At 50.4% G+C, this 19676-nt stretch overlaps 1 protein-coding gene across 3 annotated transcripts in view; it reads left to right on the plus strand.

The window, feature by feature from the left end:
- PLEKHB1 (pleckstrin homology domain containing B1) overlaps window positions 1–19676 on the plus strand; it is a 45017-nt gene that overhangs the window by 10412 nt on the left and 14929 nt on the right. For all 3 annotated transcript variants that reach the window (XM_032796410.2, XM_032796408.2, XM_032796409.2), the window contains exons 4-5: window positions 5844–5946; window positions 10347–10386. In XM_032796410.2, the coding sequence (XP_032652301.1) occupies window positions 5844–5946; window positions 10347–10386 (143 nt within the window). The remainder of the gene's footprint in view (window positions 1–5843; window positions 5947–10346; window positions 10387–19676) is intronic.

Consider the following 19676-nt stretch of genomic DNA (forward strand, 5'->3'; position numbering starts at 1 on the left):
CCTGGGTACTTACAGATGTTTAGAAGAAGTATTAGGAGAGAATTAGAAGAAGACTTGTTTCCTCATAGCTAAGAAAACAAAAAAGACCCCGAGTATCCAAATTCCCGCCCCTGACTTTAAACAATCCAGTTCTCTGATTGGTCCTCTGGTCAGGTGTTCGGTTACCCTTTTCAGGTAAAAGAAACTTAACCCTTACCTACCTATCCATTAGGTCAGAGTTAAGGTTATTGTGTTGTGATTAAATGCTTTTTTAAAAAAAATTGTTTGTTTGTTTATATTATATGGGGCAGTGTAGGATTAGAGGTGTCTCCTTAATTGTTCAGTTCCTTGTTTTTTAAGTGCTTGGGTTATTCAAACTACTTGTTTTGGGGCATGCCAAGTCATCAGTGGGACATGATGTATTCCTGCATGACATTTGTTCACAGTCTTGCTTCTCGGAGGTTGGACTGTACGGCCACAAGAGAACACAAGTGATGCTGTGAGTCTGACGTTGTCATTGGATACGACGGACAGCAACAATTGGTGATATGTGTCTTCCTCTGGGTTCATGGCTGTACCTGCCAGTGCTCATGGTATCCTCAAGGAGCCCTGGAGCTAAGACGGCTGCCACTTCTTATCTGTGCAGTCCTATCCCCAGCTGCACCTACATTCCATACATCATAACCTGAGGAGAAGGGGACCAACAAACTAACCTTCTGCAAGTCTTTCCTTTGTGCTGCTGTTTGGCTGAACCACGCTGTCTCTATACTGATCTGGGGTTGTTGCTGCAGGGGACAGGGCCTCAGCATCCTTGGAGCCTAGTTAGTCCATCACTTGCTTGCGTTCAACTCCCATTGTGGGCATGCAACTAGCAGGAAGACCAGTGAATTAAGAAGCACATTTCCCAAGGAATGCTGCTGTGTGGTCAGCAATCACATGGGCCAACAGCTTCAGTGGTTTGCCAGGAACAGACACGGGCTGAACATCCAGCCAGATCATTTTAAGTACCCAGCAAGAGATCAATCTGGGTGGTGCTTGCTCAGCAAAGTGGCCACGTCCCTTTGGAATTTGCCTTGATGATGATGAACTAGGAGGATGACTAGGTGTCTGGGTTTTAGTCATGGCTCTGCCACAGGCTTCCTATGTGACCTTGGGCAAGTCACTTTCTCTCTCTGTGCCTCCGTTCCCCATCTGTAACAACATAATGATGTCTCTGCCCTACACAGAGGTGGTGAGATTTAATTCATTGATGTAGGCAAGTTCGCTTTGAGACCCTGAAATGAAAGATGCTACAGAAAGGCAAAATATATCCTGGGGTTGCTTCTTTCAAAACAGTGCTGTATTACAATGGGTCTGTAAGTGTAAACAGTGTGACATCGGACTCCCTTAGGAATGGCTAAGGGAGCTGATGTAATGTAGGATCTGATGGAAAGCCTTGCAACTCTCGTTTCCTGGCTCAAACCTGTCCCAGGCTGTTAGCAAGCGAAAGCTTTTTGCTAGCCAGTGTAAACTGGAGTTGATGCGCTTAGGGCAGGTATCCACATAGATTTCATAGATTTCACCCATCCTTAGCAAGGAAGGAGTGGCTAGGCTATGGAACCACTCCCTTGTTCAAGTATCAGAGGGGTAGCCGTGTTAGTCTGGATCTGTAAAAGCCGCAAAGAATCCTGTGGCACCTTATAGACTAACAGACGTTTTGGAGCATGAGCTTTCGTGGGTAAATACCTGTGCATCTTACGAAGTGGGTATTTACCCATGAAAGCTCATGCTCCAAAACGTCTGTTAGTCTATAAGGTGCCATAGGATTCTTTGCTGCTTTTCCCTTGTTCAAGGGATTGTCACGGGTATGACAGTGGCACCCAAACTGGGCTGGGTCTCTCCCTGTTCCCAGCTCTTGCCTGTTCCCTGGTATAACCCTGTTGCAGAGGGGGAAGGATAGTGGCCTTGCGGTTAAGGCGCTGGACTGGGAACTCTGGCGATTAGGGTTCTATTCCCAGCCCAGACTTCTCTGGCAAGTCACTTAGGCCTTGGCTACACTGGCGCCTTACAGCGCTGCAACTTTCTCGCTAAGGGGTGTGAAAAAACACCCCCCTGAGCACAGCAAGTTACAGCACTGCAAAGCGCCAGGGTAAACAGTGCCGCAGCGCTGGGAGCATGGCTCCCAGCTCTGTAAGCTAATCCCATGGGGAGATGGAGTACCTGCAGCGCTGGGAGAGCTCTCTCCCAGCGCTGGTGCCGCGACCACACACGCACTTCAAAGCGCTGCCGCGGGAGCGCTCCCGTGGCAGTGCTTTGGAGTTTCGAGTGTAGCCAAGCCCTCAGCCCTTTCCTCAGTTGTCACTGGGCCCCCCAGCTCAAGGAGAAGGCATGGCCAGGGACTGTTGGAAGGCAGCTGCGGGTAATTAGAGGACTTGATCTCTAGGGCTGGTAGCCAGCCCCAAAGCTGACTTTACTGATACTCTGCTCTATGGTTAAGGAACAAACGAGGGTCAATGTCTCCAGCAGAGCATGACGACCTTGCTGGCTGCTTGTTGCAAGCTTCCTCCTGCAGCAGTGCCCTGCCCTGCCATCACCAGCCCATCTGACTTTGCATTAACGCTCTTCCTCACTCTTTTTGTTTGCCCTTTGCCTTCCAAGGCAAAGATCACGTAGCCGAGCGGCTTCCATCCCTCCTGGGCTGGGATAGGCTCATCGGCAGCAATCGGGAGTCCCAGCAGGCTAAACCTTCTGGGTAGTAGATTGCAGCCGACCTCATGGGGAAGTGCAGCTCCACGTGACTATGCATGGGGAACGCTCTCCTGTTGGGTTAGTCCACTCCGAGTGGTCCCCTCTAGACTGGAGATGATGCTCTGAGACCAGCACTCCCAGCGCTCTGTGGCTGACCAGCAGCTCAGGGAGTGGCTCCTCCCTCGGCAGCAGAACGCCTCCTTGCAGTGCTGCTGTTATCCTTTGTTCTGGGGAGCAGAGCAGCTGCTGTCACTTGGAGCTTCCCAGTCTGCCTTCTCACCCCCAGCGTAGCTGCTACCAGGGCTCTGGGATCAGGGCTGGAGAGCAGCGTGCATACGCAGAGGATGCCTCTGTCTGTGTTGTTTCCCTAGTTGGCAGGTCTCCCCAGTTCCCAGGGCCTCTCTGGAGAACAAGGGGAGGCAAAGGGAAGCTCCCCTAGTCGCGGTGCCTTGTGAAGCCAGGTAATGTTCACTCCCATCCTGAGGGAGAGGCCCCTTAGGCAGAACTGCCCGGAAGGTGGTTCTCAACCTGCAGCCCGTGGGCCTCTTGCAGCCCAGTCAGCACACACAGCTCCGGCCCATGTGACATCCTCAGGGCCATACAGGTAGTATTGAATGTGGCCCACAATGGTAAATAGGTTGAGATCCACTGACCCGGGGAGCTGGGAGAGCTTAAGCCTAGCTCTGAAGTTCAAGCCCATCCTGCATTGGGGAACTCTGCAGCAGTTCTGGTCCCGTGCCATCTGGGTAGTACCTGAGCCCATGGAAACACGTGCTGGGACATACCACAGTGCCAGCTTGACAGCCCCAGAGACAGCAGCCTGAGCTTCCCCCATGTGCCCCCTGCTGATATGGCTCAGCCCTGATCTGACAGCCCTTGGCTTCTCTCTGCTGGAGAGGACAGAAATTGTGTGAGTGGCTCATGCTACAGTCTTTCCTGCCCACCAGATTTTGGACTAGGACCGCCAGCCTCATTTTCCCCAGAGGGCTCTTGGGCAGCCTGTGAGGGAGAATGAATTACATCTGCTGTGTGTTTTGCTGGGGGGCAGCATGGCCAGGAAACTGAGCTGGGACTCGGGAGAGCTAGGTTCTAGTCCCAGCTCTGCCACTCACCTGCTTAGTGGCCTTGGGCAAGTCACTTCCCCACTCCATGCCTCAGTTTCCCCATCTGTAAAATGAGGATTATGCTACTGACCCTGCTGTATAAAGTGTTTTGAGATTGAGTGAAAATCTATTATTATTGTCATTACTTATTAATGAGTGGGATGGGAAGGGCTAGCTGACTGGCTCTGTCCAGAAAGGCTGGGTTTCTTTCTGGGTTAGGTGTCTATCCTGTCATATTAACCTAACTATTAGGGTCTGCAATTGTGATGCTATTACTGGCAGGCTCTCTGAGATTGCTGACCCACGGCTAGATATTTCCTGCTGCATTACTGGCTCCAGCATCGCCATGCATGAGATGGCACGGCTGCCTTGGGGGGAGATGATGGCAGGGCTGGATGAAGTCGTAGGGGCCCTGTATGGACTTGCCTAGGCCCCAGCTCCTGACCTCCTAGGATGACCTGGTTAGAATCTCTGGGCAGCTTTAAAATGAGAGTGGTTTTGTTTGTAGCTCCCATGGTTGCAAAGAAAACATTGAAAACAAGACCTGTGTGTGAATGATCAGGTGACATCTGCCTGAGTCTGTAGAGAGCCTCAGTCAATAGATCTGAGAGGTGCAAATTGCCTCTGTCATCCCTGTGACGTGTTATATTTGAAGCCTGCTGCTCTAGCAGCCCCTGCCCGGCAGAGGCACAGGGGAGGGGCTTGCTGCCAGTCCCATGGCGTCTCTGCTGGCCTGGTGTCAAGTAAGGTTAGGATTTTGTCATGGTTATTTTTAGTAAAAGTCACGCAAAGGTCACGGGCAATAGACAAAAATTTGTGGGAGCCCTGACTTGTCTGTGACTTTTACTAAAAATAACTGGATGAGGAGGAAAGAGCCTGGGATCTCCATGGGGGGGACTGACAGCCCCAACCCCACTGCCACTGGGAGCACAGCCCCGGCTCCAGATCCTGCTGAAGCCATGGGGAGGGGGCGCACAGCCTGGCTCTACTGCTGACAGCCAAAGCCAAAGTCATGGAGGTCCGGTAACTTCGCAGAATCCCAGACTTCCCTCACCTCCATAACTACATCGTACCCTCAGATAGCAGAAAGGGTCCCCTGTGCCAGAGGGGTGGGGGACCACTCCCTTCACCAGGACAGACCCATGCCCACCTGAATAAAGGGTGGGGTGAGGCTTCCCCACAGTGGAGTGACAACCCCTGAGCACATGGCTCTTGTATGACACCCCAAAGTCAATAAGGCTATAGTTCAAGGGGGCTTGGCCATGTCGTGGGCGTGTGGCTGAGGAGGTCCTTGCATGGTGCTGCGACTAGGGACTTGGAGTGCCTGGATCCTGAGGGGAAGGAGGTGGTGGTGTGTGTGTGCGCCCGAGTATGCATGCATTCACACACGTTTCAGGTTGCTAGCTGCACCCCTGCCCTGACTCCTCTGACGTGCTGATTCTCATAGACTTTAAGGTCAGAAAGGACCATTATGATCATCTAGTCTGACCTCCTGCACAATGCAGGCTACAAAATCTCACCCACCCACTCCTGTAACAAACCCCTAACCTATGTCTGAGTTATTGAAGTCCTCAAATTGTGGTTTGAAGACCTAAAGCTGCAGAGAATTCTCCAGCAAGTGACCCGTGCCCCACACTGCAGAGGAAAGCAAAAAACCTCCAGGGCCTCTGCCAATCTGCCCTGGAGGAAAATTCCTTCCCGACCCCAAATATGGCAGTCGGTTAAACCCTGAGCATGTGGGCAAGACTCACCAGCCAGCACTCAGGAAAGAATTCTCTGCAGCATCTCAGATCCCATCCCATCTAACATCCCATCACAGACCACTGGGCATACTTACCTGCTGGTAATCAAAGATCAATTGCCAAAATTAAATATCCTATCATACCATCCCTTCCATAAACTTATCAAGCTTAGTCTTAAAGCCAGATATGTCTTTTGCCCCCACTGTTCCCCTTGGAAGGCTGTTCCAGAACTTCACTCCTCTTATGGTTAGAAACCTTCGTCTAATTTCAAGTCTGATGCTTTGCCTTCCAGATGTGCAGCCCCCGGAAGGGAAGAGCCGAGATTGCCTGATGACGATTGTGCTGCGAGATGGCTCCAAAGTGACCCTGTGTGCGGAGAGTGAGGACGACGCCGTGTAAGTAACTGCCGGGGGTGCCGCATAGTAGGATGGCGAGGATGCCCCCGTTTTATACCAGGCCTTTCTCTGCTGCGCTTTAACACTTGTTCGTGGCCAGTGACCAGAAACCTGCTAGAGACATAAATGTCACTGGACTGTTGCAAGAGACACCCCCTCGTGGGAGACACAGTGTGTTTCTATTCAGGGCCTGGGGGACGAGAGTGAGGCAGTATTCATGGAGCCTGCTCCTGTACAACACAAACATGGTGAAAGGAGCCTGCTCCAGCAGAGGGTTGGCAACATTAAGAGACCGTTTGCTAAGCACCTCCCACCCTCCTCCCCAATAGTATTTTTACTATTATTCTCATCATCATTATTAATACTAAGCAGTACTCGCCTACATTCATCAGGGGTATTTCTTGCTGCTTTTTGGAGTACTCAGCAACTCCTGAGCTTGTACAGAGATGAAAAAATAACATCCCTTGTACTAATGGACAGCTGGCAACCCTACTAATCCAGCATGACAGACAGAATCTGGTTTGACGTGGAGGAGAAGTGGAGTTCATTGGGGAGAGGAGAATGTAGCCAGCCAGCCAAGCCTCTTGGAACCCCTCCCCACCCCAGCAATTCCCACATGTACCTCCCAGCCCCACACCTGAAGCTGCACAGTCATAGGTATCTGCATGGCTTTCTTCCGAGGACTCCTGCCTCAGGGCCATGAAGTCCTGGTCCCACAATAGGGCAGTTCTGGGTAATTGACAGCCCTGTGCAGTGGAGGCCTTAGTCCAGAACAGTGTTTCCCAAACTGGGGGATTCGCAAAATGTTACAGGGGGTTCTCGGGGCGGGGGGAGGGGGGGAATTCCCTAGTGGCGGACAGAACTGTCCCTAGGGACCCTGGGCAGCACGGGGCCAGCAGCCCGGAGCCCCTGGACTTCCAAGAGCTAAGCAGATCAAAGCAAGCAGATCTGTCACACTGAGGAGATTTAAACTTCAAAACTTCTTATAAGAAATGGAAAGGGAGGTGGATATTTTTTGCTGTTTTTAAAATTAAATAGGCAGCTAGTGTTGTTCTTCATAATAATTTTAAAAACAAGTTTAAGCTTTCTTGTAACGTCCATTGTTTGCCTGGACTGCCCAAGACTTGAATGTTTGTGTAAGAAGAACTCTTTTGAGTTGGCTTCTTAAATACCTTCATGCTGTTTCACATCTGATACTCCTGGATGAAACATAGGAGCCTTGTGTTATAACTGGCTTATTCAAAGCGATACAAGCTACAAAAGTGAGATCTTGGAAGAGTGTTACTGTTTTCATACTGTAATAAAAGTACTGTAATGATTAATAGTAATAAACAGTGTGTAATAAGCATGTCATAAAAACAAATTTTATTTTTCACTGCTTTTATAATTTATGCTCAGGTAAAGGAGAAAATCCCTGGAAACACTCATTTTTTAGAAGGGGGTTTGCGAGATTTGACATTTTAGTGAAAGGGGTTCACAGGTTGCTAAAGTTTGGGAACCACTGGTCCAGACTGAAGGCATCGATTGGAGCCACAGAAGGTCCCTAAAAGTGCCCGAAATGTGGACCTGCCTCCTGTGCTGCCCTTTTTCCCCCCAAGACCCTGGCCCCGCTTGCTCCTCTCCACCCCATTCTCCCCATCGCTCTCCTTTATGGCCGCCGTGGCCCCTTGACAATTCCCCTTTGTCTCTCTCCCCCCTGCCCCGTTCCGGTGCCCCTGGCCTCATTTCAGCACCTTTTACAGTAATAACTCAAACTTGCCTTCCCAGACTGTAAAAGGTTCAAGCTAAGGCTGATTGCTGGCCTTGAATTATAGTGAGGAGTGCACCATTGGATTCATTCTTGGGCCACATCTGTATCAGGCTGTCTGGGTTCTTATATTGATGCCCCTCACCAGAGGATCCAAGTGCTTCTCATGTCCCTGATAGTCTACGTGAAACACACTGGGGCCAAATTCATCTCTGGTGCAAGCACCCCAATTGACTTCAAATGATTTACACCGGGTGTGTGTCTGGCCCGTTGTGTGTGCATTTTCCCCCTCCCTCTTCCCAGGTGAAAAGGGAAGTGATTTACATACCTTTAAAGAGCATAATTAGAAGCTAGACACCAGAACAGAGACATGCTGTGATCACATGACCCAACTGCACCACTGGCTACGGAATGAGCAGACAGGGAACTGAGGATTAGTGAGGCTGTCAAACAGCATTAAAGTCACGGGGACACACGCACGCCCAACTAAACCGGGGTCATGCACTGTGACAACTTCCAGCGAGCCGGGTGGCTTCCTGACTGTGAACCCATCAAAGGAATCTTGCTCTTACTTTCTCCAGGCTGTCTAGGGTTAAGGTGGCATTGAATAAGAACAAATTCTGTTGTGTTTGGGCGGAGGAAGCATTGTTCAGTGGTTATAGTGCTAAACTGGGAGTAGGGAGTTTCCTGCTCTACCACAGGCTGTTATGTGATCCTGGACGAGTCACTGTTCTTCGGTTCCCCATCTGTACACAAGGGATAATAGCACCGCCCTACCCTGCAAGGGTGTGGTGAGGATATATATGTTCCAGGTTGTCCAGGGTCTCAGATACTATAGTAATGAGGACCAGAAAAGTACCATGGATAGATGTGGTGGCTATTAATTATTTTAACCAATTTAACTAGCTATAAGGAATTTGATTGATCAGGCTCCCAAGGCAAGAAAAAAACCCAAACTTGGCACGGTACTTGTTCACCTATTCCGTACAAACAGATCTCCTTTATCGTAGTGTTTTTTCACTAATTAGGGACATATTTTACCCTCTAATCCCAGATGTAATTCAAAGTGAGTGCAGATCCCAGTGCGGGAGCCCTAAGAACCAGTCCAGAATCTGATGGTGGAATAGTGAACTGTCCAGTAATTATTTCTGCACATAGTCTAGGGGTCAGTACTGTATCTAATTCCTCTATGTAGCATGTCTGCAGATCTACGGAGATGCCCTGTGACACACAGCTGAGATTAGACTCTGCTCTTAAAATGAGGCTATAGGGTCAGAGAAGTGGCTAAGTGAAAGTAGCACCTTCTTACTCCACAGCTCTGCTTCCTGTCTGCCTTTAACTTTTGTCTGCTGGTGTCATTGGCATAGACCAGTCTTCGCTGCTTTTCGCCTTGCAGAGGGATGCAGCTGTGGGCGGGCGAGCAAGCTGGGTTCTGTTTTGCCTCTCTTGTGTCAGCCTGGTTCCAGCTGCAGAATTTTTATTGCAGGTGATGTTTGAGGCATAAAGAACCCAGCTGAGTTTTCAGCTCTGAGCAGAGTTTGTGAGACTGTCAGATAAAAAGGCCTGGCTTGGAAACTGACGCCATTTAGACTGGCAGTCACCAACGGATAATAAATATGGAAATTCCATAATGTCACTTTAAAGGAGAAGTGGGGCCAAACTGAAACCTCTCCTATCCCAACAGCCACCTCCAGAGCTAACTAACCAGAACAGTCTCGATCTTAGGAGATTCCCAGGGGCACAGGTTTTCCTCCCAGTTCCTGGTTCATTTCAGGGGCATGTGAAAGGTGCCTGGCCCCTTTGTGAAAGGAAGGGCCTGATCCAGGGGTTCTCGTGAGAAATATTTTGGTGGTCTCAGAGTGTGGCCACCAACTCTTCCTGGTGGCCACTCTGACAATTTTTCCTAAAATAATTAACTTTGGGGAAAAACATATAGATATGCACATCAAAATCATTGCAATTTATTTATTGCTAGCTAGTAAGTCTGCTGCTGTGAAAAGTGATATTAATAAACATTCAAGTATCACTTTTCACAGCAGACTTACTCAGCCTCGGCAAGCCTGGGGGCAAATTAAGCCCTGGAAGGGGAGGTGGATGGAGAGAAGGTGGATAGGGAACAGGGGCAGGGGAGGCAGTGGGGAGCCAGAGCTTGAAACCCAGAGAATGAGGCCCCAGGAGGAGCTTGCTGAGCCATACCTCAAAACCTGAAGCCCTGTGGCCAGATCCTCCCACCCCAGGGCTGAAGCCCAAGCCCCCCTACCCCCAGGAAGGCGGGGAATTCACAGGCTGCCTTCTTCTCCAGTGTTGTGTCCCAGGTGTCTCCAGAGGGGGGGCAGGGCCCAACTCCTTCTGGTAGCCCCAGCAACCAACATCAAAATGGCACATCCAGGAGCAACAGGGAGAGGGAGGGGTGGCTGCTTTGCCCCCCAGTCACTGCCCAGGAAGCTGTGGCCACAAGAAAAGTCCCTGGTGGCCACATGTGGCCATGATGGCTTCATTTGAGAATCATTGGCCTACTTGCTGTGGTGTTTGCTGAGCTCCCTGATAGCAGAGCAGCGCTGAGAGATTAACCAAGGAAGAGCTTTGCCTTGATGTGGTTTTAAAATTGCTCCAGGCACGCTTTTGCTCACATGTTGTCCCATTTTGTTTACAGCGCCTGGAAGATGGCAGTGCTGGAGGCGAAAAACACCCCGGTGAGCCTTCTTCCTTCCATTTCATAGGGCTTTTCTTACAGGCTGCAAATAATGAGCGGTCTCCTTCCAACTCCTCTCCGCTTTCCCCCCTCCCATAGAGTCAGTTGATGGAGGAGTGTGGTGGGAGGGCTACATGCACAAAAGCATCTCGACCCAGAGTGTGGGAAGAGGCATGACCGTAGCTGGAGAACTGCAGGCCATTTTGGGCACCTCCATACTAAAGAGATACAGACAAACTGGATGGTGCTCAGAGAAGAGCAACAGGGAGGATTCAAGTCCATGAGGGGTTGATTTATAAGCCAAGGTTAAGATCCTGATCCAAAGCCCATTGAAGGCAGTGAAGAGTCTTTCAGTTGACTTCACTGGTCCTTGAATCAGGACCTTCTTAATACATTTTGCTCACTCTCATTACCAGTGATTTACCCCAGCTGAGATCAGAGCCTCATTGTGCTAAGCACTGTGCAGTCCCATAGTAAGAGGCAGTCCCTGCTCCGAAGAGCTCATTATCTGAACAGGCAAGGCAGACAAAGGATGAGAGGGGGAAGTGAGTCACAGGGAGGGGGAGCAACTTGTCCAAGGTCGCTGGCTGAGGCAGAACTAGAACTCAGGTCTCTCTTGACTAGATCACACTACCTCTTGAGTTTAGCGAGGCAATGACTAAATAGGGACATCAGTCTGCAGCTGCCTAAAGGGATTAGTCTTATGGATGTAAGTGGTTATTTAGTGTAATGCACAGGTTTATAACCAGGAGGATTGGGATGAAAATAATAAGCTGGACAAAAGCCTGAGGAAATGTACTGTAGGGAGCGGCCCTGCCCCAGCATGGGGATGGACTCGCTAACCCAGTAGGCCTCCTCCATCTTGAATGTCTAAGATTCTTTCGTTTCTACCTACAATGGAGTGACCGAGCCAGGCCTGTGGCGGTAGCCGGCCGCCCAACAAAGAGGAGCCTGTACCAGAGTGAATGCTGCTGCTGGGATCTTACAGATAATGAGAGAATTGTTCTGTCTAGGGACAGAGTGCGGTTCGTCCCAGGCCTTGCGTCTGACAGCTTTGCTCCTAGTACTGTAAAGATAGAGCTGGAGCCCCTTCATCCAAATGGGCCGTGTGTGTGTAATATGGAATAAAAGGGCATTGGATAAACTAAGGACGCTATGAGGCAAATGATGCCTGTTCAGGGACAGGAATTAGGATCGCGGGGCGGAGGGGTGTTAAGGGAAGCAGGGGATATGTCAGGGAAGAGGGGATTGGCTGAACTGGGTTCTAATCCAGTGTGTTGTGTTTTGGATTGTTGGACACTTTCTTGGAATCACCTTGTGATGAACTGGTGGATGGCTGCTCCCGTGTGTCTCCTTGGGGCATGGCCAGACACAGGTGTCACCTTTGCGCCGTTTGCTCTGTCCAACCCTTGACTGTCTCTGTGTTGTGGTGGTTTTGATGCTCCTGTGCTTGTTTCTCATCTCAAATACTGTGACATCCCACTCCTCAGAAGGCTACCTGCTGCTCAGGATGGTTGCAGGAGACTATAGGTTGCTTATCTGGGGCTGGGAGATGTGTGATGTCGTGATGGTTCCTACTGGCATGAGAGCAGGGATGAGAAGCTGTGCACCCAAGCTTCTCCTACAGCTGGTTTCCTTAAGAGCTGCAGGGTGGTTTCAAGGATCTGCTCGCTGCCTTGCCACCAGCCATTGGAGAACATTTTTTGCAGTGGGGATTTGGGGCAGATAGTGAATGCAGAGTAGTGCATCTTATCCTGTCCCCACTGCTCCTTGCCTCAGCCCATTTCCCTCTGGATTGATCAGACCCCCCCCATGCTGGGATCCCTACTACCATACTGCATTTACTTTGCTAATTTCCTTGTTTGTTGGTGGAGTATTATGTAAAAGTCAAGTCAGAAATCCTACAAAGTCCAGCATACAGACTGTGGACCTCACTGATCTCACACCAGTGGTATGCAGGAGCCAATCCACTGAAGCCGGTGATGTAAAACTGGTGTAAGTGACAGGAGAATCAGGCTCGAAGTGAAGCTGTATGCAAAGTGCCAATTTGTGTTTTGTATTAGATTTATAAAAGAAAAGAATGTCTGGAGAGACGTTATTTTAAAAATGTGTGCCATTGGGCAGAGTTAAGGTGGAGTATCTGACCATAAAGAGAAGCAGTGGGGCCAAGTGGGTAGAGCACTGGACTTGGACTCAGGAAATCTGGGTTCTATTCCCAGCTCTGTCACTGGCCGGCTGGGTGATGCTGGGCAAGTTACTCCACTGCTTTGTGCCTCAGTTTTCCCATCTGTAAAATGGGGGTGATGTTGACCTCCTTTGTAAAGTGCTTTGAGATCTATGATGAAAAGTACTATATAAGAGCTAGATATTATTATGACTAAGGTTTTATTGCTGGATTGCTTAGTTTGTCCACCATAACATTGCACAAAATGCTTGTTTTTTTGTTTTTTTGCATGGAACAAAGAAACAGAAGACTGACTTATTTCATGCTCAGAAAGGCAGGATTTTCCATTGAGCTGGGAAGATTATAGTGAAAGGAATCCTAATTGCACTTCAGTTTCATGAGGACTCTACCACTGAAGAAAACAGTCCGTCACACATTAGCTACTGCCGGTCCAACAGAAATCTAAGGCCTTACCTACACTTAAAATGTAGATGCTATAGTTGTACTGGAAAACCTTCCTAGTATAGACACAGCTTATATTGGCAAAAAAGGGCTCTTGCCAGCATGGCTTATTCTGGTTCCCCGAGCAAAATAAGCTTTTTGGTCGGCACAGAAATTTCTTTAAAAAAAACATCAACTCCCCCTTCTGTCCCTCCCCTCTCCCTTCACAGATGTTACTATTCTGGCAAAGAGTTTCTGGAGATGGCTAGAGAAACACATTAGGACATTGGCTTAGGAGGTCCCCAACGCAGTGCCTGTGGGCACCATGGCACCTGCCGGGGCATCTGTGTGCGCCTGTGTACTGTCCGGCAGACCAGCATCCACCCGAAAGGCCGCCAAGCAGCGTCATCCACAGACGTTGCCACCGAAATGCCGCTGATTTTCGGCGTCATTTTGGCGGTGCCGCCTCTGGATGATGCTGCTTGTCAGCATCTCGGTGGCGACGCCTATTGATGTTGCCGCTTCTTGGCAGCATTTGGCGGATGCTGGTCCGCCGCCACAGTCCTCAGTGGCTTGTCATCCGGTGTCCGGCAGATGAAAAAGGTTGGGGACCACTGGCTTAGTGGATCAAATCCTGGAGGAAGGGTGCAGCTTGAGAAGGCTGATAGAGGCCCCCCCCCCCCCCACTGGCAGGATAGAGTAATTGGAAGGCAAAAGTAGCGTCTCTTTGGGGAGCTCTGTGAAGAGAAGGGTTTTTTTTAAGCTTGGCGGCTTCAGTCATCTCTTGTTTGTATTGTTTGCGTCCCACAGAGTCGAGTGCCGCTGACAAATAACATTGCCTAGCACTGCTGGGGGAGAATAGTGCTCTTAAGAGCACAGGGAGAGCGTAAATGCTGTCATGCTGCTGGTCTGACAGCCATTCATAAAGCCAAGGCCTTGGCTACACTGGAAATTTCAAAGCGCTGCTGGGACAGCGCTGCGGGAGCAGTGTGGCAGCAGCGCTTTGAAGTGTGAGTGTGGTCAGAGCGGCAGCGCTGGGAGAGAGCTCTCCTAGCGCTGCACATAAACCACATCCTTTACGGGTGTAGTGTGCAGTGCTGGGAGCCGCGCTCTCAGTGCTGCCGCCCTGATTACACTGACGCTTTACAGCGCTGCATCTTGCAGCGCTCAGGGGGGTGTTTTTTCACACCCCTGAGCGCGAAAGTTGCAGCGCTGTAAAGTGCCAATGTAGCCAAGCCCTAAGATTCTCCAGTGAGGAAAGGCTGCTAATTGGGGGTGGAATTAGCAAGTAACTTTTTGAATTAACCTCTTCCAATGAACTTGTTAACTGGATTTATCACAAAGAAGGGAAATGGGAGGGCCTAGAGGATCCTTTTCATTGTGCCGGAGAATAAATTGGAGATGTCCCTCATAACACAATGGCTGGAGCCTGGGAGCCCTGCCTCCTGTGGCTGCTCCATAGACGTGTCTCTTGGAGCACAGAAGATTCTTAAGGGTTCTTCTTGCTTTCTTCTATAGTACAAATTCTTTTTGAAAAAGATCAGTAGCTAAGGGAATCCTTGGGAAATGTGAATGTATACGAATGAGTGAGTCCAGTGGAAATGCAGCGTTAAGGGAACTGGCTAACAAATTTACCAGACCACTGTTGGGTTGTTTTGTTTTTTTGAAAGCCACAGGGTATTGGGCAAAAGCAACTCTTTGTCCTGATCTTTCAAGAGGAACCTAGTGTGATCCTGACAATTAGCCTATCTTCTGTCACCAGGAAAATAACAAAATCTGATATTAAGAAAAGTGCTACATACCTTGGGCCAAATCCCATGGTCCTTTCAATGGGAATTTTGACCGAATGAAAAAGGAATGAGAGTTTGGCTCCTAGGGGATAACAGAGACAAGAACAATAGACAGCCTGGGTGAAGTCAATAAGGCCAATATTCACCCATTATGCTTATAATGGCTCGATCCTGCAAAGATTTAAGGAGGAACTCCCGAGAGCTAATCCCACCTCTGCTACTCACCTGTTCTGTGACCTTGAGCAAGTCCTTTCTCCTCTCTGTAGTTCAGCTTCCCCTCCTGTAAAATGAGGGGTGACAACAGCTCCCTCTGAGAGAGAATTAATGTCTGTGAAGCATGTGGAAGGTGTAAAATCCTATGCTGTATATGTGGTGAATATTGTTAGTGGGAGTGTGCAGTGTATCAGAGCGGGATCCTGGAGGCCTGTAGAGGTGTTGTGTGACAATTGCTTTATGATATAGACAGATCAATACTGTGGTAAAGCAGGGCCTAAACTATCAGCCTAAAGAGAACAAAAGAGTGAAGCCAACATGTGCCAGGGGACGCACCTCTACCCTGTTTAAGACCAATCCCAAACCTGTGGAGAAGTTTGGCTACCTACGGCATACGCAGTGCCAGTATGCTACGGTTGAGGATGAGGTCACCCGTTGTCTAGCCAAGACCAAGCACTGCATTTGCAATGCTGTCACACCACCTATGGAAAGAGAGGGGTCTTGCCTTGGTCTGACCACGCATGTGCAGGTTCACCTGTCCTGTTTGCCGAGTCCTCGTAGTGTCTCATTAACATGAGACTCTGTCGTCATCTTCAGTGGAGCCCTCTGAGTGGACGCTGCAGATGGTCCATGTGACTGGAGCAGAATAGTGAGACTGGGGAGGGCTGAGTTCCCTTCGTAGGTTGTCCATGGTCTCCTGCATAAAGCAAGGGGCTGGCAGGTGCAATAGTATCCAGGTCTCCCTGGGCTACCATGGTCTACTGGTTAGAACACGGTGCAAGGGGGCAGGAGACTGGAATTCGGTTCCTAAGTGGTACGTGCTGGTCATGGCAATAGAGAGAGCACATGGATCATGATTCTCTGGCTCTGCCAACAACTTAACCCATCCATGCCTTGGTTCCCCCATGGTATAATGAAGAATACTTTTAACTTTGTAAGGAAATGAGAGGAGCAACATAATAATAATAACAACTATTGTAGACTTGGTCACTCCTTGTTGCGTCTTGCACCGCTAGATCTTGGTTGGAGGCGGGGGGGGTGTTTTGGAGGGGGAGTGGAGCTGTGTTTCCCCATGGCTGTGATGCCTCCTCTTCCAGTCCCCTCCATCTCTGCCTGGTGGAGGCAGGGGCTGCAGGTTAACACATTGGATCACAGCAAATTGGAGAGCTGTTAGAAGAGGCTAGTCCCATTGTCTCCAGTTCACTCTGGAAAAAAACAAGCCAGCACTGATGAGGAAGGAGCTGTTAGCATCTTTAATGTGGGGGATCCAGCAGGGAGGAAACAGAAGTCTCCTTGTAGCTGGGCTGGGAAGAAAGGCATGTTTGCTGCTGAGCTGGCATATGTGGGGGATCAATGGCTGACCCTAGCAGGGCTTTTTTGGAGAGGGGCCTAAAGCTATGTTTGCAGCAGATAATGAGTTTTCCTATGTTCAGTCACACAGTGGAAGTGAAGGCAAAGGGACACAGGGAGGAAGCAGCCAAGTGCTGTGGCTAGGAGAAGGCACAGCTTTCTGCACTGTTGGAAGGCAATGCTAAGTTACAAGCCTGCAGCACCTCCCAGCTGAGGATCTTGCAGCCAGGTGGATGTCAGTATCACCCCCATTTTATAGAAGAGGCACAGAGAGGGTTAAGCGACTGCTCAAGGCCACACAGCAAGTCAGTGACCGTGCTGGGGGGAAAACCCAGGAGTCTGAGTCTTCTGCCTGTCCTAGCTACATGCACTCTGAACTGGTGATGCAGGCCATGTATGCATCCTCGCTACGCCCCAGGAGGTGGGGCAGGGCTGTTGTCTCCATTGTACAGATGGGGAACTGAGGCACAGAGCGACTTGCCCAAGATCCTCTATGGCAGATCAGGGAATTGAACCCAGGTCTCCCAGGCAAGTGCCTGAACCACTGGCCCATCGTTTCCTTTTAGTCTTCTATTCGTCCCACTAGGGAACGATCTAACACTGTGACCCAGAGAGCAGGAGTGTCTCAAACCTGGGCTGACAGTGATGAATTAAAAGAGAGCATCAATTGAACTGAAGGAGAACGTGCATCAAAGTGAATGAGCAGGTGAGGCAGATAATCTTTAGTTGCCCCCCCCTTGTGCTCAGAGTTCCCATCCTGACCCCCCCGCCCGCCCCGCACTCTAGATCTAATTGTCTGTTGAGCGAGATGAATGGGAGAAGGAGATTAAAACACAGGTGATTGGTGCACAAAAGCCAGCGTGGGCCGTGTGAGGCTGCTCAGTGTATTGATTTATGCTGCGCAAGCATCGTGGAGCTTGAGGGAAGGAGGGTGTTGTCGTGAGGCTCCGTCCTGTCCCATCCCCGGCTCTCTCAAGGTCAGGCATCCAGGGGCGTGGTGCTGCATTGGGAAAGGGAAGCGAATTATTTCCTTTGTCTTCCTGGAACCCAGGGAAAGACGTGTGGGTGGGTGGGTGGGTGGGTGTGTGGACCCTGGCCTTCCCAGCTTGTGCAGACAAGGGGGACGCAAGAGATTTTAATTGCCTTGCCATGCTCTGGCCTCTCTCCCCTGCCCAACCTCTTTGCGTCGGCACAGAGCAAAGGCCCACTTTGAAGCTGCCCCTTCAGCGTTGAGGAGCAGATAATTAGGCCTTGTCCTGCTGGGTGCGTGAAGTGACTTGGTTCACTCCAGCCAGGCAGGCTAATAAACAAGAGCTGGATTCTCCTCCTGGCTGGGAGGTTCAAGGCCAGAGTCGATCAGGGCCCAGTGGCCATGTTTGGTAGTTGGTTGTTCGTACTGAAACCCGTTGGCCTGGCCTGGAACATGACCACTATCCATGAGGAGAAAGAGACTGTTCTTCTACTCTGAGTTCAGCAGAGAGAGGGCGACTCACGGGGAGCTCTAAGGAGGTGGCTGGGCATTGATTTCTATCCAGGCTCAGAGGCCAGTTTGCTGCTTGGTGGTAAGTTCAGGGCCCCGAATGGTGGTTTCCCATGCAGCCCGAACAGATTGGGAGGAGAGCAGCTGGCGGAGTGTCTGACACCCTGCAGCGGACTCCTCCCAAGCGGGGGCAACTGAGGCCTCTGAAACTTGTTTGACTCATAACTTATTTTTTTGCCTGTGTTAAGATGTCCAGGTTAGGCCTTGTCTCCACCACACCTGCTACCCCGTTGGGTGGTCCCATGACCAGGCGCTAGCTTGCTGCTGCTGTTAAAATATTGTCAGTCTTACAGCACCGGGAGGACAGACCTTTGAGCCGTGTTCCCAAGCCTTGCTGTGGCTCTGCTGAGTTCTAACGCCCTGATGCTGAGAGAGACAGACCTAGGGAGTGGGGCCCAAAATGCCTATAAACCAGCTTTTGTGCCTCCCAAATTCTGGCCTTAGGCAGCTGCTTGCCCAGCCCTCAGCATGAATTAAAGCAGCCTCTGGGCCTGCTTGAACTTGTGATGACTTTGAACAGGCCACTGTGGGCTGCTCTGCCCGTTAGAGCTGGACCTGAGAATGCTTTGGTCATATCCCTCCCCTTATATGTCTCAATAAACCAGGGGTTCTCAAACTGGGGGTTGGGACCCCTGAGGGGGTCACAAGGTTATTACATGGGGGGTCGTGAGCTGCCAGCTTCTACTCCAAACTCTGCTTTGCCTCCAGCATTTATAATGGTGTTCAATATATTTACAAATGTTTTTCATTTATAAGCGGGGGGGAAGGTCACACTCAAAGGCTTGGGGTATGGCTACACTTGCAGCCATACAGCGCTGCCGCGGCAGCGCTTTGAAGTGAGAGTGTAGTCGCAGCGCCAGCGCTGGGAGGGAGCTCTCCCAGCGCTGCAGGTACTCCACCTCCCCGTGGGGATTAGCTTACAGCACTGGGAGTGCCCAGCGCTGGGACACTGTTTACACTGGCGCTTTGCAGTGCTGTAACTTGCTGCACTCGGGTGTGTTTTTTCACACCCCTGAGCGAGAAAGTTGCAGTGCTGTAAAGCGCCAGTGTAGCCAAGACCTTGGTATGTGAAAGGGGCCACTAGTACAGAAGTTTGAGAACCACTGCAGTAAACCAAGATGGAGTCACATTCCAGCTGCTCTGTGCTGCCTGGGAATCCCCCCTACCCCACCCAGCACCACCCCCAGTGGCTGGTTAAGCCAGCTGTGTGGCCCCTAAATGGCAGCTCAGTTAAGGGGCTACAGCAGAGCCCAGAATTGGGGTCTAAGCATATAGTCCTGTTTACGCCACCAGACTTAGTCGAGGGGCCCCATATCCTAGCCCAGGCCCCAGACACCACAGCTAGCTTGTGGGGCCTGTGCATGAAGCTGAAAGATAAGGTTCCATGAGTTCAAGGAGTAATGGTCTCAAGTTGCAGTGGGGGAGGTTTAGGTTGGATATTAGGAAAAACTTTTTCACTGGGAGGGTGGTGAAGCACTGGAATGGATTACATAGGGAGGGGTGGAATCTCCTTTCTTAGAGGTTTTTAAGGTCAGGCTTGACAAAGCCCTGGCTGGGATGATTTAGTTGGGGGTGGCCCTGCTTTGAGCAGGGGGTTGGGCTAGATGACCTCCTGAGGTCCCTTCCAACCCTGATATTCTATGAATGAGTTTGGGAGGTCTTGGCCGCACCTGCCGTGCTTTCGGTGGTGGGACCGTGCTGAAGCGCAGTGACTCGGCCCTTTACTTTGAATGGAGCCCCAAGCAGCAAATGCCAGGCAGTTGCAGTGCAGATGGAATATCCTGCCTCGACCC

The sequence above is a fragment of the Chelonoidis abingdonii genome, chromosome 1, assembly GCF_003597395.2.
Source record: "Chelonoidis abingdonii isolate Lonesome George chromosome 1, CheloAbing_2.0, whole genome shotgun sequence".
NCBI classification, from domain to species: Eukaryota; Metazoa; Chordata; order Testudines; family Testudinidae; genus Chelonoidis; species Chelonoidis abingdonii.